General features: G+C 41.6%; 2 protein-coding genes across 4 annotated transcripts in view; one reads left to right on the top strand and one right to left on the bottom strand.

The window, feature by feature from the left end:
• The first annotated feature begins 1566 nt into the window (after positions 1-1566).
• On the top strand, positions 1567-23076 carry NSG1 (neuronal vesicle trafficking associated 1). Its single transcript, XM_084204675.1, has 5 exons — positions 1567-1753; positions 2177-2328; positions 6003-6119; positions 16504-16614; positions 21911-23076. Exons 2-5 carry the CDS (start codon positions 2200-2202, stop codon positions 22109-22111), a joined length of 558 nt encoding a protein of 185 aa, XP_084060801.1. The 5' UTR covers positions 1567-1753; positions 2177-2199; the 3' UTR covers positions 22112-23076.
• Positions 23077-23217: 141 nt separating this feature from the next.
• STX18 (syntaxin 18) overlaps positions 23218-26120 on the bottom strand; it is a 61633-nt gene continuing 58730 nt past the window's right edge. For 2 of the 3 annotated variants that reach the window (XM_084204672.1, XM_084204673.1), the window contains exon 11: positions 23229-25033. In XM_084204672.1, coding sequence (XP_084060798.1) covers positions 24938-25033 — 96 coding nt within the window. In that variant the 3' untranslated portion in view covers positions 23229-24937. Of the gene's footprint in view, positions 25034-26120 lie in introns of all 3 variants that reach the window. The other variant, XM_084204674.1, reaches the window with a different exon arrangement.

Raw genomic sequence — 26120 nt, 5'->3', positions numbered from 1 at the left:
CTTTTCTCTACAACAGACACTAAAACTGAGTAACCTGTGCACATGCTCACATAACTAAAAAAAATACCTCACCAGCCAACTGGGGAATTTAAATCCATTCATCTTAATTCAATACTGATACTTCCTCAGGCACACACTTAATACACAATTGCCCTAAGCTTTTGACAATCTTCAGCCAATAGGGCTCAAATATAAAATCACAAAAGCTAGAGATGAAAGAACCTAGTCAGTCAATTTGTTAAACCATTTGCTGTGTTATTTGGGCTCCCTGTAGTATGCTGTCAAATATACTTCTGATCATCACTTGGACTTTTGATGTCATTTGGAATCTGAATTACTTTGGCTTCACATACAAATGAATGGATTACACTCATCCTTCTGTGGGTTATTAATCTGTTCTGTTCAAGAGCACTCGTAAGACAAGGGCTTTGCCAAAATCAAATAATTCAAGTGTTTCTTGTTTTCTGAGAAAGCCCTTCATTTCCACTCACAGGTGCAATTTTCTATACAAAATGAAACCCCTTTTCTTCTACTTAACACACCCAAGTATGATTTATGAAACGTTACTCAGGTAAGACAAGCTTATTTTACACTTTATTTACTCAGGACAGAACACTGATGGGAGAAATAAATGAGATAGACAGGATGATCCATAGCTGGAGACACGACTTGCTTTGTGCCACAGCCAGAAAGGGCCTTTAGCATTACAGACCATTGATCTCAGGAAAACGGGATGCGTGTTGGATTGAGCAAGTGGGACAAACCACGCAGAGAGGCTACTCATGCTGGCATCTGCGAGAAGAGGTTGGTTGGTTTTGAAGCATGAAACTGGCTCTAGGCAGAGCACCTGTCTGCCTCTCCTCTCTCAGAGCAGCCTACCATCCCAGGCACTTGTTGCATCGCTCACAGCGCTTTCCCTGCGCCGGCTGGGAAGACTGCACCTGCCAGACTACAAGAGGAGCATGCTGGCTACCTTGGGTTACAGGAGACAGCGCAGTGAATACGAATCACGGGTTTTTTTCCGCCCCGAGCCAGCCGAGCTGTAAGATGTCCTCTCTCTCCCGGCTGCAAGGCTCCGCAGTACGCCTTTGCCCCGGAGTGACGCGAGCGCCGGCCCCAGGGCTCGCATCCCCCGCTCTGCAGAGGGGACACCGGCCGGGCTCCCCCCGTGCTGACCGCACGCCCTTCCCTTCCCTTCCCTTCCCTTCCCTTCCCTTCCCTTCCCTTCCCTTCCCTTCCCCGCAGGAACGGCGGGAGGGAGCGGAGTCAGCGGAGCAGAGCTCGCCCCGCTCAGCGGCCGGGGCCCCTCGCCACCGCCTCATTTAGCGCAGCTTCCCCGCCCGAGCCACCGCCGCTGCCCTGGCCGGGGCTGGCCGTGCCGGGCGGGGCAGGGTACGGTAGGGCAGGGCAGGGCGGCGGCTCCCGGCCGTGCTAGCGCAGGGCCCGGCGCGGCCCCGCCCGGGGAGGGGCGCGGGGGCCGGGCGGGACGCGCCGCCCCCTCCACCTGCTGCCGCTGCGCCATCGCCGGCTGGGGGAGCCGCCGCCCGCTCGTCCCCGCGGGGCCCCTTTGTGCTGCTGCCGCTGCCGCTGCTCCAGAGCTGCCTCAGCCAGGCGGCGGCTGCGTCACGGCCCCGGCGCTGCGGCCGCCCCGAGCCACCCGCGGAGGGAGAGCCGCGCCTCGCCCCCCGCTCCGCCATCGCCGCGCGGCCGCGGCGGAAGGACGCGCCCCGAGGCAGGGCCGGCAGCCGCGGCGGTGAGTGGCGAGCGCGGCCCTGCCCGGCGGCGGGAGCCCGGGCCGGAGAGGGGCCGAGGGCAGCGCCGGGGACGGGGACGGGGCTCCCGAGCCCTCCGCATGCCGCGGGCTGCGGGCGGTGCCGCACCGGGCCGCGCCGGCGGCATCGCTCGCACCGGGCTGATGTGTCGGGATTTGCGTGCCGCTTTGTGTGCGCGGTGGGCTGGGGCTTTGTTAATTTCGATAGTAGAAGCTCTGGTCGTCGTTCGTACTTCCCAGAACGCCAGTAGCTAACCGAGTCATAGCGACCAACACGGATTTTTTTTTTTTTTTTTTGTTTTAATTTTTTTCTTCCAGAAGGTATTTCGGGTCTCCCGAGGGCTGGGAAAAGGTCTGGTTTCTTAATTTGCGTTTCTTTGCGTGTGTGCTTGTGTGTGCCAGCAGAAAAATCCCTCTATCCTGGAAGAATGGTGAAACTGGGGAATAATTTCAGCGAGAAGAGCACAAAGCAGCCCCTTTTGGAGGATGGATTTGACACCATCCCCCTGATCACACCCCTGGATGTCAATCAGCTCCAGTTCCCACCTCCTGATAAGGTACAGTAGGCTTTAGTTTCCACCCTGGAGAATCACACCCAAATCTCTGGCAAACAACAAAAGAATAGGTTATGGGTAGAGAGCAGCTTAGGAGCGACAAGAAATATGGGGTGTTTCAAGGCATGCTAGTTACCTCTAGGGAAAAGCCCAAACAGCTAAGCTGGTGAAAATCCATTAATGGTGATTTGCATTAAAAATCAGTGTGAAATGTTAGCAATAAGAGATTTTAGTGCTGTTATATGAAACATACACTATACAAATGCAAGCTTCTCTATACTGTACTGTCATAACCCTTCCTATTCTGTATCTTTCTTTCTTGCATCTGGAAGGTCCTGTGTATTGTCTGTGAATAATATGAATTTTCTCTGTCCAGAAAATGCCCCCCTGATGGGGGAATAGAGCCCTGCCTTACATCTCTGTAAGAGGGGCTTGGCCATACTAGCAACAGAGAGCACTTCCATTTTCCTTCTGTGCTTCAGTAAGAAAATAAAGCTAACCCCAGACAGGTTGAAATAATGAGATGAGAATAGGCCATTGAGTTTTCTCCTTGGCAGTTTATTTTGTTCAAAAACCTCCAAATAGGTGATTCAGATATCCTCTGTAGCTACAAGGGGGCAGTCCAGTGAGCTGCTTACAGGCTGGAAGGGAAATGTGCTTCCTGCATTCCTCATTAAATGCCTTGATTATTAGGCATTTAATTTTAAAGATTTAGAAAGATGATGTGATAGCCTGTAAATATGTTTATTGTCTTCACAAGAAAGAATTCACTAAGTGCTACTACACGAGGCACATAGGAATAGGATTTTTTCGGGGTTTTCAGTATCCTGTTTTAATAGGATTCTTACTTGTAATTTCCCACATGTATCTGCTAACAAAAAGCTTTGTGGTCTTCATACAGTTTTTATTTTTGGCCTTGTGTCTTCCACAAGCTGAATTCTATTTCTAGATAAACTGATAGCTACACATTCCTCAAACCTCAAAAAAATTCAGATAATCTGAGGTTAGGGTAAAGAGTTTTAGCTTGTAAAATTTTCCTCGGTAAGTGTTGCTTGCAGGCAATACAAAATGTGTGACCTCCATTTTAATTGCTATCAGCACCATTCTGTGTTGTGTGTGGTGACCAGTTGGCAGGCATAAATGCAATAAGCCATAACAGCTGTTCAGGAGCCTGAGGGTCCATTTTATGCCCTCAGTTACATGGGTGTAAATCTTGTAACTGAGGACAAAATCTCACCCTAAGGCTTTAGAACAAGCTAAGTCTCACCATGTCTGATACATCTGCCAACTGGTGACTGGATAGAACCGATTACCAGGGACCAATGAGCAAAGGAATTTGTTCTGTTCCTGCCCTGCTAAGCAGAAGTCTGAACGAGGGATCTGCATGGTAATAGCTTTAACCTGAGCAGAGGCTCTCTGGTGAGCCCAGGGGGCTCTGTGCCCGCCTGTCTGCTCCTACTAGAATGGGGCAGAACTCCTCCCACCTGGAGGGCATTTGCCTTGAATGAAAGCAAATGTCCAGCTAAGCTAGAAACTTAAATAAAGGAATATTTGATTGGCTCTGCTACTCGCCACTGTCCAATTGTATATTAGCTTTCTTTTCCTTTTGCAAACATAGAGGAGGTAGATTAAATTTATTGGTCCTGTCGGTGTCCTTCTGTAACTGGTTAGTCATGTCAGTGTCTTTTTACTGGTTGTTAGAGACTCAAAAGCAGGAGCAGAGCAACTGACATGAAAAAAAGAAACTGTATTAAGAAAAGATTGACACACAGATCAAATTCTGAAGCGTGCAGACACTCCTGTATAATGAATAGAAGTACATGCTTCATATATCTGTGCTTATTATCCCCTTGCAAGGCCCCAGCATGGCAGTGAAGCATAACTTCTTGAGCAGTAGTGACTACAGCACTAAGGATTTGATGATTTTGACAGTTTCTAAATTAAAGGGATGAAGCGATTTAAATTCATATTTAGATATGTTAAACAAAAGAAGACATTACATAACCAAGCAGTTAGAACTGTACATTCAGTGTCAGCTGAATGTGATTTGAGTTGCCTGAGATTATGTAACATAAAGGGGGGAGGAAGGGAACTAAGATGTTAAAAAGCATTCCAGAAATCATCAGGTGGTTAACTGCCATGATGGTGTTGGACAGCTGTAAAGTTAAATAGGTAATAACTACTATCTTACTAATTATAGCTGAAAATAGGTAAGTAGGTTTTAAACCTGTGTCCTGAATGTGTGTGTGTAATACTGTGAAAGTGTCTAATAAACTTTTAGTGCTGAGTCTAGGTGCAGTTACACATTCTTGGTACCACTCAGGGAAGTGAGAAGGGAGTCCAAGGTTTGTCATTTCAGTGTCTGGCTACCTGAAGTGTCACCATCTTAATTTCAGGAAGATGGAGAGAGACTGTTTACAAGGGGATGTAGTGACAGGACAGGGGGAATGGCTCTAAACAGAGAGTAGGTTTAGTCAGAGGGTGCTGAGGCCCTGGCACAGAGGGCCCAGAGAAGCTGAGGATGCCCCATCCCTGGAGGTGTTCAGGGCCAGGCTGGATGGAGCTCTGAGCAGCCTGGTCTAGTGGAAGGGGTCCCTACCATGGGGCATGGGGTTGGAACAAGACAATCTTCAAGGTCCCTTCCAACCCAGGCCTTTCCGTGATTAATATATTTTCTGTTAATACTGTGTGCTGTGCTAAAGATAGGATCTGATTTTCAGAAATCTAAGAGAGTAGATACTTATTGCTTGGAAAAACAGAGGAAATTGAGCAAATTTTAATAGCACCATCACTACAATAAACTGCATCCTAGCTTGAGAATAATACTTGAAAAAAGTTCCTGAAAAATGCAGAAGACAAAAATGAGGCAAATAGGTTAGGTATGTGAAAATTTTGTGTGATTAGAATGCCTAGGAGAACACTAGAGATACGACTGACGTAATGAGTATTTTGGGAATACAGCTAAGGTGCTAAATTGTGTAGCTTGGGGCAGTAGTTCATAGCAAGGAACAAACTGGAGAGCCTTGGGTGTTTGAAGAAATCTCATTAACACAAGGGTTCATGTGCATCTTGCTGCTTGCAGCTGATAATTCAGAAATTAGATGTTAAAAATAAGAGTGCCAAGGGCCATAGTCTATCACATGGTGAATAGCAACTAGACTACATGGGTGCTTTCACTTTTTTTTTTTAACTCAAAATCCTGCCATCAAAGAACATGGCATCATCATCTGCAAGATTTGTATGGGTACTCTTCAGTAATCTTCTGTTGGTGTCCAGTTTGAAATCCCATTAATGGAATTTCCTGAAGGAAATGAAGGTAGCTATTTCCAAACTATACAAAGTGGGAAGGTCCATGATTTGGATTTGACCTGTCTTTGCCTAGTATAAGAGCACAGTGTCACCACAGATGAAAAAATGGAACCTTTGTGAAACTGTTGCATAACAAGTCTTGCTGTAGGTTCATCAAAACCACTTTGAGAGGTAAGTTAGTTGATGATTGATATACTAGAGGAAATAATTAATTTAGCACTTTCAAAGAAGAATCACACAAAGTGGGGAGGGGAAAGATATGGTGCTAGATGTGCTTGTAAGCAGATAAAAGAAGAGTTAAAGAATAATTAAGGTTTTTGTGGCCAGCTTTAGTTGACAGTTTTTGTGATTGATTCTTTTTCTTAAAGGTTGTGGTCAAAACAAAAACAGAATATGAACCTGATCGCAAGAAGGGAAAGTTCCGTACTCCTAAAATAGCTGAATTCACAATCAGCATCACTGAAGGGGTTTCAGAAAGATTTAAGGTAAGCAGTGCTATGTGAAGATGTTAATGTCTCAGTTGTCTTTGCAGAAGTGCTTAAAATCAATTGCTGGTTGTAGTCAGAACTGGCTATAACAGAGTGGCTGTTGTGGATATAGCTGGACATGAGGAAAATTAATTCAATGTTATAATAGTTCAATATTGAACAATTAGAAACAAAATCAAATCTTGCAGCTTTATTGGTTGTAATCCCTCACTGGCAGATGAATTCCAAAGGCATTTCTGTTAGTGTGTGGGCTCCAGAATGTGCCTTGCCAGGGTGTGTGTGGGCTGCACAAGGGAGTGCTCATGGCATGGATAAAGCTCCTGTTTGTGTTGAAGGACAAGACCCACCAGAACATTTCTTTTCTTTTTGGCTTCTTATTTATTACTGTGGCCAAACCATTCTCTTAAAAGCACTGTCATAGTCCATTATGTATTTTTTATAGTTAAATATATGACTTGGCAACCCAGGGATATATACCAGACTCCTTCCTATCAGTCCCATTTAATCTTATGGTTTGGTGATGCCTGTTACTGTCACATGGCAGTTCAGAAAGAATCTGACTCAGATTGTGTCCACACCCTTACTACTCCCTTCATTAGTCCCACAGGAAACATGAGGGCTTAACTGATGCAAGGCTTGAATATCCTTTCCCCCTTCCCACTAGAGGATAGTTTTTCTTGTTCTGTGTAATTAAAGCAAAGCAGGAAAGTTGGCACTTCAGCTCATGCTCCCCTATCTTTTTAACAATAAGACTTCAGATTTCCAGTGCTTCTAATTTGGCATCTTACCCAAGGATACCAAAGCATTTTTAAGCAGTAGGCATCCACACTCTGCAAAGCACAAGTACAAATACCTTTGGAAGGCCTGACATTTAATATGAGGGGAAAATACAGAGCTTCAGTAAAGGTGTGGATTCTCTTTCTACTGCACAGTTCTAAACTCTGTCTGCATGACAGGAGTTTTAGGGCACATGCAGAGATTTTGGTACTGTTGTGCCAGAGCAGTGCTCTAAAAGCTGCCCAGGCTGACCTTCAGAAGTGTGTATGCAGCTCTCAGTGGAATCAGAGCATGCTAAACAAACAAAGTGAAGGCTCAAGGAGGGATTAGACTGTATTTGGAAAGGAACTTTGCAGAGTGTTGCTGCGACAAATGTTTTAAGTGCCATTCACCTGGTGGTCTCCAGCCATGCAGGGGAGCACGAGGGTTCCCAGTCAGCTGTGTGGGGAACCACCCCAGACAGCCAAGAAGAGATGTTATGGGGTGTGGTAGGGTTTTACCAAGGAGGTAAGAAACCTAGTTCCAGCTTTTGCTGTTCCTTGGTTTGGGGCAAGGACGTCCCACTCCTCAGGGAAAATGCTACATTCTGAGTGACATTCCCTCTTTATCCTCCGGGCACCGGTACCAGTCCTTGAGAGCAATCCCCTTCCTCTCAGGTAAGGAGGGTAGGGTAAATGCAAATGGACAGTTCAGAACAAGGAGAGCTCATGTCTGGCTGTCTTTGTGCATGTCCTGGTCACACTAAGGTGATTGGAAAATGCCTGCTGTTGTAGAAGAGGAAGGAGAGGCAGTTTCTGGTTTGAATGCCCTGCTAGGGCTTCGGTTCCAAGCAGCTGAGCAGGGCCTATACTTGAAGAACTTTGCACTTACGGTTTAGCAGTAGGGCCTAAGAGATTTAATTGCTGGAATATTAAATTGTAGCTAAGGAAAGGTTTTGAATATCTTAGTCACATTTAAAAGGCTTGTGCATCCTTTTGTAAACCTGGGGGGGTTTCCTCTGTCTTTGTGGGAGAGCTGAGCAAATGAGACCTTGCTGAAAACAAATAAATAGCTTGTTGTGCTGTTGGGTAGTCTTTTCTAATTTGTGTAGCTGAACAGCTAAAAGCCTGAGGATTTTTACATTGAATTTTTATATACCTTTGGATGGCATACTTAAATAAAATATCCTTTAGATATTACTTTATGATGATCGCTCGGGGATTAATCTCATACTACAGAGTTGCTAGGTTTTGCTGCTAGGTAACTGCTGCATCAGAGAGAGCTTTCTGTAGGATTTGCTATCTCTTGGGAATTGCAGGGTGATTCACATTGTGGCTCTGTAAGTCTAAGTTTCCAGAGAAGAGTATGGGGATTGATCAGTTAGGAAAATTTTGGTTCAGTTAATTGAAAACAATGTTCATGCAGAACATTTGGGTCCTAAAAATGTCCCTTAATCTCTATATAACAATTTTAGAATTGAATTATGCTGCTTGCAACATTTTAAAGAAAACTGACTACCTCTCCAGTGGGGATGACTGTTGTATTCGCCACTCCCAGTAATAAATATTACATGAATAGTTGAAAACATTTCATAAATATGTAGATGAAAAGTACTGATTGTGTGAGGTTTTCTCCTGGGTCCTTATTAATTGTGAACCATCATGTTAACTTCTGCTTTTGATTCTGAGAGAGCAAAAAGATATTTGTTTGAAAATTAAATATTTGTTGTAATTATGAAATGCATTATTTAACTGATGAGATATTGACTTTGGCTTGTGTTCATGATAAAACTTTCAGATGCCATTTTAATGACTTCAGTATGGTACATCACCAATGCACAAGCTTGCCACAAGACACAACCCAAGTGTTGTGCTAAAAATAAAGCAAGTGAGTCAGTCATATTTACAAATAATTCACATGTGTATTCTGGGATGTACTCCTTAAATAATGACAAAGCAGATTGCATTTTTGGGATTCAGCAGTGCAGATCATCGAAAGCTGTTCTTCTTGAGAAGTTACACATTATAACAAATGAAGTCACTCCAGCATGTGCAAGTGTCATGTAGATCATTTGGTGTTTTAGCACCTGGTGAATAATCAATTATAAAATGTATTTTTCTGCATTCAATTCACATTACCACTGTTATTGTAACAGAGCTGAGAATGTTTTCAAAGAAAACTGCAAGTATGATTTTCCTCTATGAAGCCACATTCTGAATTCAGATCAGAATCTCTCAAAAGAATGTGATGATTTCCTGATTCTGAGAACCCTGTTGTCTTAATTTATTTTTATGGCAGTAACCACACCAAGGAAGATGTGAGTTTTTTCACTTAAGGTTATTTCCCATTGGGAAACAGATGTCTAGCTTTTGTTCTTTGAACAGTGCAGGTTGATGTAGGGATTTGGTTCGGAAAAACATCTGGAAAGCAACTTTGAGCAAGGCAGAGTTTTCTCTCTTGTAAACTGCCCACTCTACAGAGTAACAAAGGATCCTTGTGAACCAGGACATAGGAGGAAGTTAGGACAGAAGAAAATTGATGGTCTGGTTACCCAAGGCCAAACCTTTGCCTCCCCCATTGACAGAGCAGTGTTTTTACAACCTCCAGTCGAATTTTCTAGTGGGATGTCTACTCTGGCACCCACTGATTGGGCTGCAGCTGGCAGTTGTGTACAAACACAACAATTAAAAAAATCTGTTGTAGCAAAGCATGACTTTTTTTTTCTGTCTTTGAGAAAACATCAGTAAAGAACATTTAGAGGTATTTTGAAAGCAAACCCTGATTTTTCATAATAAATTTCAAGCCCTTAAATCAACACAAGCTGTGATATGCCTTCAGTTTCTGTTCAAAGGCAGTTCAGTCCTTCTGACTATCTTTGACATCTCTACATACATCTAACTGCAGAGCCAAAGCCTCAAGCTTATCTCTGTGCTAAGACCATGCAAACTGTGTACTATCAAGTAGTAAGCAGCTGATAAAATGGCTGCATGAAGTCATGGAAGAGGAATTGAAACTTCAAGATCAGTTCTTGCAGTTTTACCTGGTCACTTCAAGACTGCAAAAATGCAAGCACCATATATCTAACTGTTCAGGGCTTTTTTTCTATCTTAAAAGGGGCATCCTTCAAACATGTTTCTGCCTCAACAATTTTCTACCTCTTCTTAGTAATGGCAGTGATTATTATCACTGCAAAAATAATCAGAAGCAAGGAAAACAGTTCTCTTTGCTGCTATGTGATTACTTTATGTGTTGAGTAGGTCTTTGCTTCCACTTTAAAAGTATTTTAAGAGCAGGAGATGTCAAGTGATTCCTGTACAGATATCACTTCCTTAAGTAGATTCTGTGTCTGTCACTTAGTGCTGGAAGAGTGACAGGTACTTACTGTCATTAGTAGTTCTGTTTCTTTGGTGGAACTACTCACAGGATTAAAGTTCCTCACAAGTATAAGTGTTTGGCAGGCTTTCAATTTTTTTCATTACTACTTCAAGTAAGAGAAATAAAGGAGGTGGTTCTTTCAATGTAACAATTATTTTAAAATAATTGATGCAAGTAAAGGCACTGCATGGCAACTGTCACTTTTCCTTTTTTTTAACATCTGATATTCTCTGATATGACATTGACAATCCTCCTGCTAAATTTTTGGTTGAAAGGAATTTTATAGTCAGAGCTGGAAGATTTAGGTAGAGTGGATGCTTAACACAGCTCCTGTGCTATAGGTCAGGTGTCCTGTGCCACCATCTCCATTACAAATCCATTTACTGGAACAGAACCGTCAAACAGGTGACACAGATGATGTTTTGGATGTCTCCAGATGCATCACTTAAATAACCTTTCCTCTTCTGTAATAACATTATGCAGCCTTTTTCCTGGCCTCAAGAGTATCTTCTGGGTTTGTATGAGAAGGTAGTAAGTTTCTTATCTTGGTGCCACAGGGTTTCTTGAACTGCTTCCTCAGATCCCTGTTAAGAAATACAATATATGGTGCTGTGTGATAGAAGATGACAGGAACATTGCCATGAACAGCTGAGTTAAGCTGCAGTTTTAGTATCTCAAGGCCAGTGCCTTGTTAACCTGTTTTTGTGTAAGTGTGTCCCTCAGGTTTCATTAATCAATTCCCTTGCAGACTGGTCTGTTGTCTTGCACTGTTGCTGTTAATAATCTGGTTCTGTAGCTTCTTTTCTCTTCCTGTCCTCATGAATCTGCCTGCCTTTTTTGCATTTTTTATAGCTACTCCCAGTCATCTCCAGGTGTTGAGCAGCTCTTTGTGTGTTCTCTCCTCTTTGTCATTTCTGTTTGAGAGGGAGAATGTTTTGCTTTCTACTGCTTTTTCTGTACAATCTGCCCCCAAACCATCATCCTCTTAGAGCACAAAGTTTTGATGGGAATGTTGTGGTGAGGCAGTTGAGTTCAGTGGATGGATACCAGTCACAGAGCTAAACATGACATGTAACGTTAGAAATACTCTTCTGAAACAAGGCACCTGGTTGTCTTCTGGAGTCACAGGTCATCCTGTTCCTTTTTTCTTTCACATTGCCATTTCCCACGTCTTAACATTTCCTAATCCTTGAGTGTGTTGTTTCAGACATGTTTTTCGGTTAAACTTCCAGGGACAGGCTGAGGTAATAGCAAACAAGGACATAATTTTGCAGAAGCAGTGATAAGTGAAAAGCTGATTTTTGTGTTCTCTAATGTGCTGGCAGAGGGCATTGTGTAGCTGGATTTTAGTGGAGAGAGGTGAAATGGAGGTCATGGCCATTAGCAAGAAAGTCAATGCAATGTTTTATGAATTTCTGTCTGTGGGATGTAGCCAGACACAATCTCCTGTAGTTACAGGTCGTCTGCCTAAAATTCTCTTATAGTTTAAATTGGATAGCAATAATCTTAATTTCCTGTCCTAAGTAGTTGTACAGAGTTGCTGTATTTTACCCCAAAGGTCTCTGCATTTTACTGGTGAGCAAAGCATTAATTGGCTCTAAATCATTTCCTATGAAAGGTGCTCTGTCAGTGTATGCTTTCACTCTTCTCGTCAGGGCTGGCAGCAAGTCTGTGCCTCAGACTTCACAAACCTATCAGAAATGAAAGTTGTGTTCCCAAGAGGCTGCAGTGGAAATAGATAATGCATAGATGTGGAGCAGAGAGGAGATGTGACCAAGAGCCAGTGATTGAGCAGTGAAAATCATTGCATATCCTGTTAGTTCCTATAATAGGAATGCTTGTACGTGGGTTTGTGTGCTGACAGAAGAAAAAGCATGAGGAAGGCATGGTGCAGAACAGCACAGTATGAGTGGCTTAATGAAAGAATGTCATGCAAGAGGAAGGAATAGACAAGTAGAAGTGAAGGCAGGGGTGAAATGAATTGTACCCAGGCTTTAATGGGACAGTGGGATAAAATAAACAGCAAAAGGATGCAGCTGAGAGGAGCAAAATGGGTGGACTTGTGCATGCCTTGAAATACAACCAGGAAAGGGTGTGAAGAGAAGCAGGCAGTTGGTACAGTTTTGCTGTAGTATTCCAGCTTGATTAAAAAGGGAGTCCAAAAAAACATTAGTGGAGTGAGGAAGGAGAGACTGCAGTAGCCAGGCAGAGAAAATATGGCTTGTAGTCTTTAGTCTGTAGTCTTGTAGTCTTGAGGCAAAGTAGCATGGACTGATGGGGAAGATCTGCTAGATCATATGGTAAGGGCCTTATCACAAGCTGTTTACATGGCAGTGTAGTTGTCAGATATGGTGAGTTTCATTTGTTCAGCTAACTGCTTACAGAGTCTGAAGACAGGTTTTTTGCTCTGGGTATGCTTAGTTCATTCATTAGTCATCTCTGATGTTGATTACTCTAATGGCTTCTGGCTAGACGTTGTCCTTCTTCTGCTCTTCACTTACAATCTATTCAAAAATCTGCCACATAAATAATAACTTATCATCTCTGTTTGCTTCGTTTTGCTGCCAGATCCCCTTAAAATTAACTTTAAATGTCACACTCAAGATGAAAGCAAATCACACTTTGAATTCCTAGTTAAAAGAAAAGGTTGTTTGTCCTATCTTATAGTTACTTCAATAAAGCATTTTAAAAGCCCATCACTTTTGAGGTGTGACAGTCACCTTGGAGTTCTGCAGGATGTATATGGCAGTGAATGATCAGAGTAATTCACAAGAGTTCTGCTTGTGAATGTACTGTGTGGGGTCCTGCATTGCCAGCTGGCTTCTACAAAAAAGGAGATTGAAGATTTCCTTTCAGAGGAAGGGAAGTGGTGCTTGTGCACGCATGGCAGCTGCTCCTGCCAGAGGAGGAGGGTGATGTTGTGAGTAGTGTGTTGATAAGAAGAAGAAAATAACTGTAGTTCATAGTGAGGGTGCAAAGTTGCTATGGAAGAAAGCAATACCATGACAGCTTTGGGGTTGCTTGTGGTCTGAAGAGCTGCTTGTTGCCTTCTCTTTTTTCATGCTATATCATGCATCTGGGAAGAGAGGGCTCAGAAGGTGAGGCACAGAGGTAGGGTTGCACTGTGTTAGTGCAGGGAGAGAAGCTGACTGCCTCAGGTTCAAAAGGGGTCCATGGGGACCACTGGGGGGGTTATTATGAGAATGAAGAGAAATAGCTATTAGGAGAAAGTATTTTCAATTTAAAAGGGAGAAGTGGACTGGATTAACAGGTGATGGCAATCACCTTGGAAAGAAATCCATTGCTAGATTCCATCTGTGCCATTTTCATCTGCAACTGTCTTTAAATAGAAGTTCCTGGTATCCTGAAGGGTGGTAAGAGAAGGGAGCTTCTCTCCTAATAGGAAGGAGACAAGAGCTTACTTGATTAGGGATTTGCAAATGGAGTGTGATTGCAAATCACTGGAGATAATGAGAGTAAAAATTTACATGTTAATACCAAATTTAGTAACATTAGGAAATACAGTAAGTGAGAGAGAAAATTCTGTGATTTTTTTGAATCAGGGCCCCTGAGAACTCATCCCATGGCTTACTGTGTGGCAGTGGAAGTACTTGTACAAGCAGTGAGAACTCACAGCTCCACACTGCCACTGAGAACAGGTCTCAGCAAATCACCCGAGGCCATGGCTCCAGCAATCAACACAACACTGGGCTTTTATCTTCTTTTAAAAAGCAGTGACTTCTCAGAGCAGTTTTGAAGCTTTGAAGAGTGATCCTGCAGTGACTGTGGGAATACAGTTTTTTCTTACTATCTTAACATTTAGTCTCAATTACAAAACAGCTTGTTAGTATGTTCCTGAGACCTCATCTGTATGTCTGAATGGTTACAGTGTGGAAATAAGATTACAATTCTACCACTGGCTGCTAGTAGAAGGGCCAGGAAACACTTTTATAGAATATTTTTCAAATATATTTTTCAAGAATATTTTTCATAACATTTAAAACTCTTAGCTCCCATCTGTGGTGGAGACAAACACAAGCTGAGCTGATCTGTGCCACAGCAGTTGTGCCTGATGCCCAGTCCCATGTCACAGGCCTGTGTTCCTGAAGGGAGCAGCCTTTGCTGAAGGCTCTGTGGAGCCAGGACCCTGATAAAAAACCTTTTGGAAGGGCTGAGCTGGGGCACAGCTGGGCCAGGAATGGGCATGTGTTCTGTTGGTTGTTATTAAACCACAGAGAATGAGCAGAAAGGAAGGTGAAAATATGCTTTGTCTCTTGGATTCATGCAGGACACATGCATGGGAGATGTAAGGAGAACATACAATGTTCACAAGACAGAGTGAGCTATCCATGTTAATTTTTGTGTATGCAACCAAGAAATAAACTTGGAGAAAGGCTAATTAGATATGAAAATTGTTGTCAGTGTGATGTTTCCAGAGGTTAATTAAGAATATTTTTTTTTTCTTTTTGTACTCCAGTGACTGCTGAGAAACAAAACATGTTGCTTCATGTCTCATTTCAATTGTTATATTAATATCTACATTTCTGCTGCTAAATTACTTTTGATCTGCAGTTCTCCTTGCCTCTACTCCAGCCTCTACTCCTTTTTTTGCTTATTTTTTTCCTATCAAAAATTCTTATTAAATCCTTGGCTTCAGCAACACACAGTACTCAACCTTGATTCAGCCAGGAAATACAGCACTTGCTGTTGTCTGCCCAGGATGAGATTTGCTTTCACAGGATGAGAAGTCCCTTAAGTTTATTGTTGTCCAGAAATGTCCTAACACCACTGCCACACACAGTTTGCAGTGTTGCAAACTCTTAGTTCAGAGCTTTACCAAAAGGGGGGTGTATGCTCGTTGTTTTTACCAAGAGGCAAAGCTACAATTTTTTGTTGTTTTGGCTTTTTCAAGTATCAGATTATTCCTGTTTCAGTTAATTGACCCTGATGTGCCTAAATTCATTTTTCAGGAGGTGTATATAGCTGGTTTACTCATCTTACTTTAAATTTAGATCATATTATGCTTTGTTTTAAAAAATTAATCACAGAATCTTTTTTGTTTCTGTTTATTACTGTTTCTTATGCTGTAGCACATGCCTGTGTGCTAACTTGCCAAAAGGAAATTCATCTCAATCACTCTTACCATGTAGTCTCCATGACCTACTAATTTGTCTCTCAGTAGAAGTTTTAGAATAATAAAAACACACATCTGGGATACTTTCCCAGGTAAAGAATGCTATTTGCTCACTCACACCTTCCACAAAAATTGATCTGATTTAGATTTGTACTGTAACTGCTGGACAAGATTTTGTGCTTTCCCTCATCAGAGAGTGATGTAATTCTGTCTTGTGACACAGCAGAAGGCTGCTGGTCTCCAGCTGCTCACAGTTTGTACCTGGGAAAGGTTAGCTTGATCCTGACAATGATTTCAGCTTTGTCTTAAGGTGTTTCTTGGACTTCTCTGCAGCCCAAGCTCAGGGGCAGAGAGGTCCTGAAGGACGTGGTGAAAAGCCACGTCAGGCTGTGTGTAAGGCTCCTCTGGGAGCTCTGTGGGAAGAGGTGCCACACAACTCCTGGAGGCCAGCCCAGTGTTCAACAGGGGGGATTTCCTTATGGATCTGGCAGTCAACCACTCCTGTACAGGCTCTGTGTGATGAAGTAGTACTGCTTCAACCTATAAATTAAGGAGTATTGAGCAACCAAGAATGCAGACTACTGCTGTAACTATCTCTGAGTTCAGAGCAGGTGCAATGACCTCTAATTTTTAAAAGAGAGGCTGACATGACTTTGTCCATGCCCTGCAAGTCACCTCTGGATGACACCTGGGCTAACTTATTATCACCTGACTCCATTCTTGGACAGGCACAGGGAAAACAGCCATGCTTAGCAGCTGACATAAACTAGACTTAGACTTACATCATCCACATACTGAAAAAATAGCAGACACAAACTACCTTGGCGTGTCCTGGCCTCATGTGCCTTGAACAGAAATGCACTAAAAAAAAAGCCTTGCAGTACACAGGCAATGGGCCACTGCCCAGATGAATCCCCTTTCTTCTGAGAAGGGCAAGGTAAAAGCAGTTACATGCTGCTTCCCTGTTCTCCCTCAATAATTAAGCAGCTGGTTTTATCCTTTGCTTGATTTTACTGTAAAGTGCATTCACAGCTGACTTCTGCTGCCTGCAGTAACAAGCAGCAATAGAAGCAGCAGTGCATTACTAACATAAGCATGTTTTATTTTTCTTTACAGGTAACTGTGCTGGTCCTTTTTGCCCTTGCATTCTTAACGTGTGTTGTATTTCTGGTAGTCTACAAGGTTTACAAGTATGATCATACCTGTCCAGAAGGATTTGTTTTCAAGGTAAATTGCATACCCATTCTAGAAAAACAGTAGATATGGAATATTCTGTGTTGTTTTAGGCATAACCTTGATTAAAGCATGCTGAATTACATAGATTTGTTAGTTCTTTACATAGTGTGCTTCCTGCTATGCTTTTGCTTTGTAATTTATATTTGAGGTTGTACTATTGTACAATATTAATCATGTTAATTTGCTAACGCTTTATACATTGAAAATATAGCAAAAGTCTAAACACTGGTGTGTCTCAAACTAACTTCACCTGCAGTTGTCTGGACAAAGCCCTCATTTATGGGTCATATGGTTTAATGATGCACGTTCCTCCAAATTACTGTGTCTTAGGAAATGAGAAAATGATAAAATGTGGAGAAAAAAAATCTGGAATATGTGTCAAAGGAAAAGTAGAGTGATGTTCTCATTAAGAGTAGTAGAGTTACTTCAGGGTTATTTTTGCACTAAGAACTTCTTGTTCTAGAACAGTGACCTCTGAGCCCTACTGCCAAAAGTGATGCCAAAAAATGGAAAACACATTTATTGTAAAAAATACTGGTTCTAACCAAAAGGAGGCTGGGCTCACTTTATTTGTGTGAGATGGTGGTGCTGGCTCCTTTGCTATGACCTGGACTGAAAGTCAGGAAAGTAACACTGACTTCCCAGTTGTAAATTTAGCAGAGTTGAACTTGGCTGTAATTAGGTAAGAAAAGTAGCAGTGATAATGGCATTATTCCCTTTAATTTTTTTAATAATATTTAGTCACGTAATAAGTTAAAAGCGTGCTCAGTACGAACTTCAGAAGGATTCAAGAAGAGATGGCTGCCTCAGCACTCCTCAACAATCCTGTTCAGGATTTCATCTGTCACTTCAAGCACATAAATATCTTAAAAGAATCTAGTTCAAAATTATAATCAGTGATGCCCTTCTGGATTAATTTAGGTTCAAGCATTTAGTTGGTTACTGCTTCCCTTGTTCAAGGGCAAAAGATACCCTGGTTATAGAATACTTGGCTGTAACTCAGGAGATGCAGCTTTTGGTTCTGCTGTTGGCTTCTTGTGTTGCCTCAGACAGGCACTGAAACCCCTCTGTGTTCATGTCTCAGGGGACAACAGGCCTTTTGTACCCTCAGCTTTCTCTTGGCATTGAACAGTCTGGAGTATGGGCTGTTATGTTCCTTGCAAGCCTGTCTTGATGTGGTCCTGGCTTGACAGGAACAGCCAGTTACATGTTCCTGTGTGAGTCTAGCAACAGCCTCCTGCTTCTGCCTCCTTTCACACCAAGTTGTCCTCTCCTTTGAGTTGCAGCTGCAACTCAGAGGACAACTTGGTGTGAAAGGAGGCTTCTGGTGGCTTCTTGTGGCTTTTCTTGCCAGTGTCACAAATATTTAAGGAAAGAACACTTTCTCAGCTACATTTCAGTTGCCCTGTGACCAGAGTCTGGTTGTGTTGCTCTCTTTTGGGCCCTGTGTTTGGGACACAAACTAGGCAGAATGTCCCATAGCTCATGCTCTGTTTATAAGGTACAGCACATGCACAGGGCTACATCATGGTTACTTTCCTGGTGGTTTTCTTGGGGCTGGTGTTTTGTTTCCAGCTGCTTGATGGCATAATGCCAGGAGACAGAGCATCTTTGGTCATGTACCTCTTTTAAGAAAGAGTTCTACAGGATAAGGATGTTGGCAAATGACACAAGGCCTGGAAACTACCACTCTTAAGATGACTTTGTATTTATTTGTGTCCTTTTTTTTGGGGAGAGTCCATGATATGTGATGGCATAGCTTGGCACAGATGTCCTAGGAAACATGAAGTCTGTCACCTTGTGACCAGTGTCTCTGTGGAGTTGCTTCATGTTTCAGGTGAACTCAACATTATCTGGCCTGGATGTTCCCAGGCTTTAGATGCTGATGTGATTTCCTGGGTAAGGGCAAAGGTGTGCCTGCCTCAGGAAGCCTGGTGCTGCAGGAATCTCTGCATAAAGGCTGAGCTAACCACAGCTCTGAGTCAGCCTCACTCTTCTCTGCTTTGATGCTCTCATACATGGAGCAGTTCCAAAGCTTTCTGCTGTACTACGCCTCCAGGACATGAAGGTGTGCTTAAAAAGGTGCTCATTTTCCTTTGTACAGCAGTCTTATTTCTGTGCTTGCTTAAGCTTTCTGAGACAGCCTTAGTACTGCTGCTGTGCAGATTGCTTCTCTGGAGCACTCATCAGAACCTCCTGGTGAGACTCACCACAAAAACCTGAGTGCACTTACATCCTGAAGAATTTCCCCAGGGTTTCAGTATGTTCTGTACTTATCTGTTACCCTTTAGCTTTTGTTGCCAAAGCACCTGCATTCTGATGGACTTGTGGGCAGTACAACAAAGTCACTTCAGTGCATTGAGGACCACACCATCATCTGTTAAATTGGGAATTACTGACCCAGCAAAGTTGACGTGACAGAAGATACTATTTATAAGTGAATTCCACTGGGGTCCTCATGTCAAAGGAACAAAAGGAATCATCTTAATTCAGTTAGATATAGACTGGCAAACCAGGGTTTTCTCTGGCATCAAAGGCCATAACCTGTAACTAATTTCCAAAATAGAACGGTTGTGAAAAAAAGAAAAGACTGGCAAGTCACTCTGGAGCATCCCAGTTTCTCCTCATGTCATCCTTCTTCTCTCACCTAGGAACCATGGTAACAAATAAAAAGGATGGAAATGTTATACATAGCTAAAAGTGGCAGGGTAAGATCAGCAGCAGTGCCCATCTTCCCATCACTCAGTCACTGAGTGCTGCATGGCTTGCCTTGACTGGGAACTAATCCAAGGGGCTGTCCTTAGGCAGTACACAAGGGGCAATGAGTGAAAAGAGAGGTTGTTTTCCCATCTCTTCTAGAAGCATGAAATCCCGGGAGCAAAAATGCAGTCAAGAGGGAAACTGATGTCTGTTTCTTCAGGCACTTCTGTCAGATGTCTTGCATGTTTGTAACTACAAGCCCCCCCCCCACCCCCAAAAAAACCAAAAAACATTACTTAGTCATTTTTGCCTGCTACAAAGCAAATTGCTTCTGAAATCAGCACAGGATTCTGTAGCTTTTTTTCAGACTGTCATTAATCTTGGCTTGTCTTCAGCTCTAATAATTATATTTGCTTGGATTTCCTTGGCAGATTTCATTACTTCAATGGATTGTGTTCCTTTCCCCACTTTAAATATTTAGAATTGTGATTACATCCCATGACTAAGTGAAATAATCACTACACATATGTCTGTGTCTATGTGCTTCTTAGTCATTTTATCACATCAGAAGTAGTGTCAGTTATCCCAGATAAAACATGGATAATACTTCCAGAAGATGACATGGTTGATGTATATGAATATGGATATCAAATAGCTCTATTCCATATCCTGGATTATGTTTTTATAAATCTAGGTCCCAGTCTTGCAGCTGGCACACACATAGACTATGAACACAGGAAAGCCTCTGTTGACTTGCAGTGCTGAACTGACACAGGTGCTGTTCAGCCAGGGTTAAATCCCATCTGGTTTTGGTGTTACTTCAACAAAACTGGGAGGGAGACTTGCCCTGGCTGCTGCCTTGACAGAAGGTTACAGATAAAGGGAACCAGGGTGGCCATGGAAACTCTGGGCACTCCTGTGAGTCTGACAGGCATTGAGGCTGCTGTCACCCCGTGGGTTGGAGCCTGTGAGGTGCTGACTGTGGAGGGCTGCCAGTCGTTGTGGCAGCCAGGCATCTCTGAGCCATCACATGTGCCATGTGATTGAATTTGTCAGGGGCAGACAGGTCCTAAGACTACCTGTGGACCTCTTGTTTTGGCAAGTATTCCTTTCTTCTTTCATACCTTTTGATGTTTTTTTTCCTTTTTAGGAGGCAAAATTTGTATTAAGCCAAGACTGTCTGCTGGGGCTTCACATTTTGCTTTACGATTTAAAACCATTTGAATGAGTTGTTGCTTGTGCTTATTTATGCCTTTTTTCCTTTTTTTTCTTTTTTTTTTTTTTTTGACATGGACAAAAGTCAACTCAGAAGTAAATGTGGACACTTTTAAGGTAGAATCTGGTCCTGAAACCCATGGAATTTTTGGATGTGTTTTTCAGCTGAGAAATTCCCAATGTAAAATTTTTTTTGCTGAGTAGAATAGTAGCAGTTCAAAGCTGCTGTGCTGTAGTATTATAAATTTTAGTCCTCTGGTGCTGGAAGCAAGAAGACTCAATACCCTATTTCTTTTCAAAACAATGACTAAATGACTTTTTCCTCAAGCTGCAGCTATTTCTAGCTTACAAGAGTCAATTCAATTGCTCAGGTTACTGCCCTAAGATGTTGACGTGTCAGGCAAGACTGCCTGGACTAGCCAGTGTGGCAAGAGGACTTGCAGAGAGCCCCCAAGACCTTCTGGGGCAGAACCTGGGGGTCACAGTATATGCCTAAATAACTTTTTTCTTTGGTGCAACGAGCTGCTCTGTAGGCTCTTCCTGCACTGTGACTGGAAGAGTTCCTGGATGATCCATCACAAGACAAACGCACTGCACAGGCACATTCACTTTGCCTTTTAAGATGACAGCAAAGTGGATTTGACTTTTATTTTACTCTCTAAATTATCTATTTCACTTTCCAAAGCTCTGAGCATCTAGCAGGTTCTATTTAGTGCTCCTACAGTCTTGGGAAATGAAATAATGTAGTCTCACAGCTCCAGAGAGCTTTTTAAAAGCCTGCTGTTGGCTACATCTTTCTGACAATGAGGAGTGAAGTATTTTGTATGTGTGTACACACTTCCACATATGCTTGGCCACCCACAGAGTTTTCCCTATAATGTGTGAGCTACTGGGCTGTAAAACTGTTCATACATTGGCACCAATATATCTGTATTAATTTCTGTCCCTCAGACTGCAAACACCAGGGCAAATTGCCTGAAGTTAATCTAACAGTACAATACAGACAGCTGTAATTGTCAACCAACCAGTTGGAATGTGATGGGCAGGAATAAACAGCAAAATGTGTCTGGAACTGGAGACTGAATACTTTTCCAAAATGATTTTAGGCAAGCACATTTCTTGTATGTTAATTATTCTGGCATATAAACCTAGATTGGTCTTCCTTGCAAATGCACGAGTAGTTTAGGGATTGTAGGGAAGAACATTTTGAACACAGTAGGACAATACTGTAGTTAATTGATGTATGTTACATCTTGACTCACAGAGAGTGACTCTTGGGTTAGACTAAAAGGAAAAGGAGAAAAAACCTAATCTACTTCATGTGTCTGTGGGGGGCTGTATCCGAAACCTAAGCAATGGATTTTCTTTTCAGAATAATCAGTGCATTCCAGCTGGGTTGGAAAACTACTACTCTGAACAAGACTCCAGCGCTCGAGGGAAGTTTTACACAGTCATAAACCACTACAACCTGGCCAAACAAACCATCACGCGCTCCGTGTCCCCGTGGATGACAGTACTGTCAGAAGAGAAACTGTCTGAACAGGAGACTGAAGCTGCTGAGAAATCAGCTTAGTATGATAAGCTAATTATTAAAACTATGTCATTTGAAGGTAACTAAGGGACTTCAAGGAACTTTTCATTAAATATAATTATGGATAATTTAGAGGTTACTCATGTTTATGGTGTAACTGCTTCTGTTTGCTGATACTGCTTTGCAAAAAAAAAAAAAAAAACCTGAAAACAAAAACGTGCTGCAGAACATTCATGGGCATAACCCCAGGTGCATATCAGCATTGCTGTAGAGCTTTGACACCATTTTCAATGTTAAAAAAAAAAAATCCAATGTTAGATATGTTCTTGCAGTTTATTGGATACTGATAGATTTTGTCACTGGATTTTCAGGGCTTGGACCTTAGATAAATCATGTGTTCTGTTGTCTGAACAGATACTTAATTTATTACGTTTTTGAATTCTTTGTCATTTTGCAAACTGAAACACCCCAGCCATAACTAGAGTGATCTCTTGTTTAGCTGAAAGCTGTGAGTAATGTTTAGTTTGGGCTCAAGCAAGAATGATAGTCAGCACTGACATCGGGGCATAATGTAATAACTTGTATGGAGAAAGAAACTGTCAGGTCGCATTTTTCCTTACATTTCCTTTCCTGTTTTTGTAAGTGATAATGAAGTTCTCTGCAACAAGGCATGCTCAATGTTTTCTTATTGCTGTCAGCAGGATTTAACTGCATTTCCACTGTGGCTTTAGCATCTTGGTAAGGATGTGCACTGAAACACAAACTAGATAGACTTATGGAAAAACACAGGCAGTTTTAGTGGTGGGTGTTGAGGATAGTGTAAAAAATATACAGTTCAGGATGTTTTAATGAGAAGTGACATCTTTTGATCATACTAAAGAGGCAGAAGGCCTATTCACAGTACATGTAGTCCACTATGTCATTTGTTGGATACAGCTGAAGGCGTAATATGTCTAAATTTTCTCCTGTATTACATTCACATTTTCCCTTTTTATTAGTTAGAAAGAGCTTTCTGTTTATGTATGGTTTGCAGTTTGATACTGTTTAAAACATGGAGCATCACAAGTGAAACAGTAGCGTGTTAGATACCACAATTGGCTGTTAAAGCTCCATGTGAAACAGAGTGAAGAGTAGAACTGTTTGTGTATGGCCTGGGAGGGGAAAAGGTAGAAGAACATAGTATTGTGGATGCACGTTAAAGTTCCATTGTAATTACAAACTTACCTATTCTTTGTGTGAAATCATGTTTCCATTTTTATTATAAATCTTAAATATACATTATAAAAAGACATCTTATTAATTTAACATACAAAAGTGTGTGAAGCATCTGGGCAAGCAAGTTGTAACTTGAATGGGACAAGGCAGAGTGGACATGTCAAAAGATCCTTTTTTTTGTTAAGAGTCTGTACAAAAATTAAGGGAAAACATCAGTATAGGCTGTATTTCAAGATCCGTAGTAGAACAAATGTGGTCAGCTCTACTTCTGTCTTTCTCCAGCAGAAGCCTGTCATCCCAATACAGTAAAAATAACCATTATGACTCAGTGCTCTAAATTTGATAGGAAATGTGCATTACACAGTGCAGCTGTGAAAGGCTTTTTATTAAGTCATCATGGTATGTGGAATGCCTAAGAAGCAATAAACTATGTGCCAAATTTTTCTTTGCAATTAAAAATATCAAGCTTATGTGAAGATCTTTAAAACATACCATGTTTGCATTTTCTAACAGGCATCTGCTTTATTGAATATAATTGATTCACATGTAACTTTTGACATTTTCACTCTGTGCATAGTAAAGAATAAGAATGATGCTACCTGTTGCATAAAATGTATAGAAATATACATTTCAGAAGAGAGATAGGAAAACACACACATTCCATATCAACATACTTAGAGAGGACATTCAGATTTTACAGGATGGAAAGGTCTGTTTCCCAAGACTGTTCTAAATAGAAATGATTCACGATACATCTCCACCCTTAAATTTAGGACAGTAAAAACTTTAATGCAAAATTAAATACTGATCAGAACCAACTTTTTTTTTCTCCTCATAACAATAAACAATAAAAATTAGTAAGCCTTACGATCTAGGAGAAACAGATTGTTTATGCTTCTTGGAGTCAAAACCATTTTCCGCTGATTTAACAGGAGGGAGTTTATTGAGTCTTATCTACACTTGGTTTTGAGACTTTTTTTAGTTATCAAATTGCTCCCAGGTTTAGTACTTTGAGGAGTTTGACTTTAATTGTCTATCCTTTGGCTTTATTCCAGCATCCCAGAACATCTGTTTCATTGCACAATCTGTTTGTGTTGTATTCTCTCTTTTCACTCACAAGTAAAGCTCTTTCCTTGACTCCTAATCATTATTAGTACCATTACAACAAGCTGATTTCTGAGACAAGTAGTTTCAAAGGATTAGAAGTAAAGGTCATTTATGTGCAAAGTAATCACTGTGTACTGAAGTGGTGTGATGAAATAAACGCCTGAGACAGCGTAGATGCTTCTGCACAGTAACAGTTTTCTCTTGCTCTGGGATGGGAGCTGGACTTTCCACAGCACAGGTGGGTGGCTGTGACAAAACCAGTATTGTTGTTTTTTCTTCTGTTAGGTCTGCTCCAGCTTGTAGCTTTCTTCACAGCTCTTTCAAAGACTTTTATGTTCTCCAGAAGATAAGCGTGGTTTTATGTTTGATACAGGGATTTGAAACAAATGTACGAATGGATATGTGCATAATTTATTTACCGGAAAACATTTCCATCATAGAGGTATGAGAAAATGCATAAAATACATAGGTATGCTGTTATACCCTGCTCCACTAAAAAAGTGTCAGAACATTTACAAACAGAGCATGGAGCCAATATATATTTAATTAATTGTCATACCAGTCCAGGAAAAGCAATGAGAATGAACACATCACAAGGAAGAAGAGGATCCATACTCTAAATCCAGCATTGTTTTTGATGGCCTGTGAGGGAAAGGTTATCCCTGTTACCATTACCAGTAAATACAATTTCAGCAGTGGCAACTCAGAATGCCTGTTTGTGGCATCGCCCTTCCCTCCCACAGGAAGAACAACAAAATTTGACCGTAATTTCAGGTGAATACAAGTCAGGACGGCTGGTACCTCTTTAGATTTATCACACTGAAGTCCCACTCAAAATCTGAAAATTGCACAAATCAAACCCCAGGAGCTATATTGCAAAGTACATGCTTCAAAGTTAGAACTAAGTTTCAAAAGTGAAATTCCTTGATTAAAAGGAATCAGGCCTTCATCTTTCTAATAAAGATCTGACTTGAAACAAATGAAAAAACAACAAAGCCAAACAACAAAGAAACAAAAACAAAATCCCTGACACCTCTGGAGGTAACTTAGTCACTTATTTCAGTCTCAGAGCCAGTATTTTTCTTGGTTACTCCTTTCCAAAACTGAGACCAGCAGGGGACTTGTGTTTTGCTCTCATTTTTTAGATTTACATAAGGAATTTTTTTTTTATATGATACAAACACTTATGTGAGTAACAAAGTTTATTTTACCACCTTTCAGGATTTTCTCAGGATGGTTTAGGAAACTTAGTTCTACCTAAAAATGTGAAAAGTGAAATAAAATATAGTTTCAGTTCTTGCCATGTTTGGTGCACTTTTCAGAAGAGCAGAGGAGTGAACAACTCCTCCTTGAGATACCTTTTCTGTGTGCTCTCAGGAGGGAGAAAGAAGTGAGCCATTTACTCAGTAGCCTAATTTAGGAACTCAGTTTTTATTGAAATCTCAGTTCCCAAAATAAAACATCCTTTCCTTCTACTTAGTAAAAGTGGAAGAGCTGTTCAAAATCTCTTCTGCTAACACTCAGCATTCTGTTTCAACCATTTCAACACCATCTTAGAGTGGTAGTCTGCAATTTCTGCCCCTCACTTCTTTGTTTTAAAAAAACTTCACAGGTGCTCTGAATGCAAGCCAGGTGACCTTCATGTTTAAAAACTGCTGAGGCCAAGTAGATTTCTGCAGTCCTGTGTAGCTATTCCGATCATGCTTAGCAAATGTGAACTATTGAGAAG

This window comes from Fringilla coelebs (assembly GCF_963513975.1).
Source record: "Fringilla coelebs genome assembly, chromosome: 4".
Taxonomy (NCBI): domain Eukaryota; kingdom Metazoa; phylum Chordata; class Aves; order Passeriformes; family Fringillidae; genus Fringilla; species Fringilla coelebs.
The sequence above is the reverse complement of the archived record's forward strand: the minus strand, read 5'-3'. Positions and strand labels throughout refer to the sequence as shown.

Bases quoted from the DNA above. Each gene is read 5' to 3' on its own strand.
- NSG1 (XM_084204675.1), top strand. From the start codon at position 2,200: ATGGTGAAACTGGGGAATAATTTCAGCGAGAAGAGCACAAAGCAGCCC. The intron at 2,329-6,002 runs GTACAGTAGGCT...TTTTTCTTAAAG, and splicing joins AGTTCCCACCTCCTGATAAG to GTTGTGGTCAAAACAAAAAC. The intron at 16,615-21,910 runs GTAAATTGCATA...TTTTCTTTTCAG, and splicing joins CAGAAGGATTTGTTTTCAAG to AATAATCAGTGCATTCCAGC.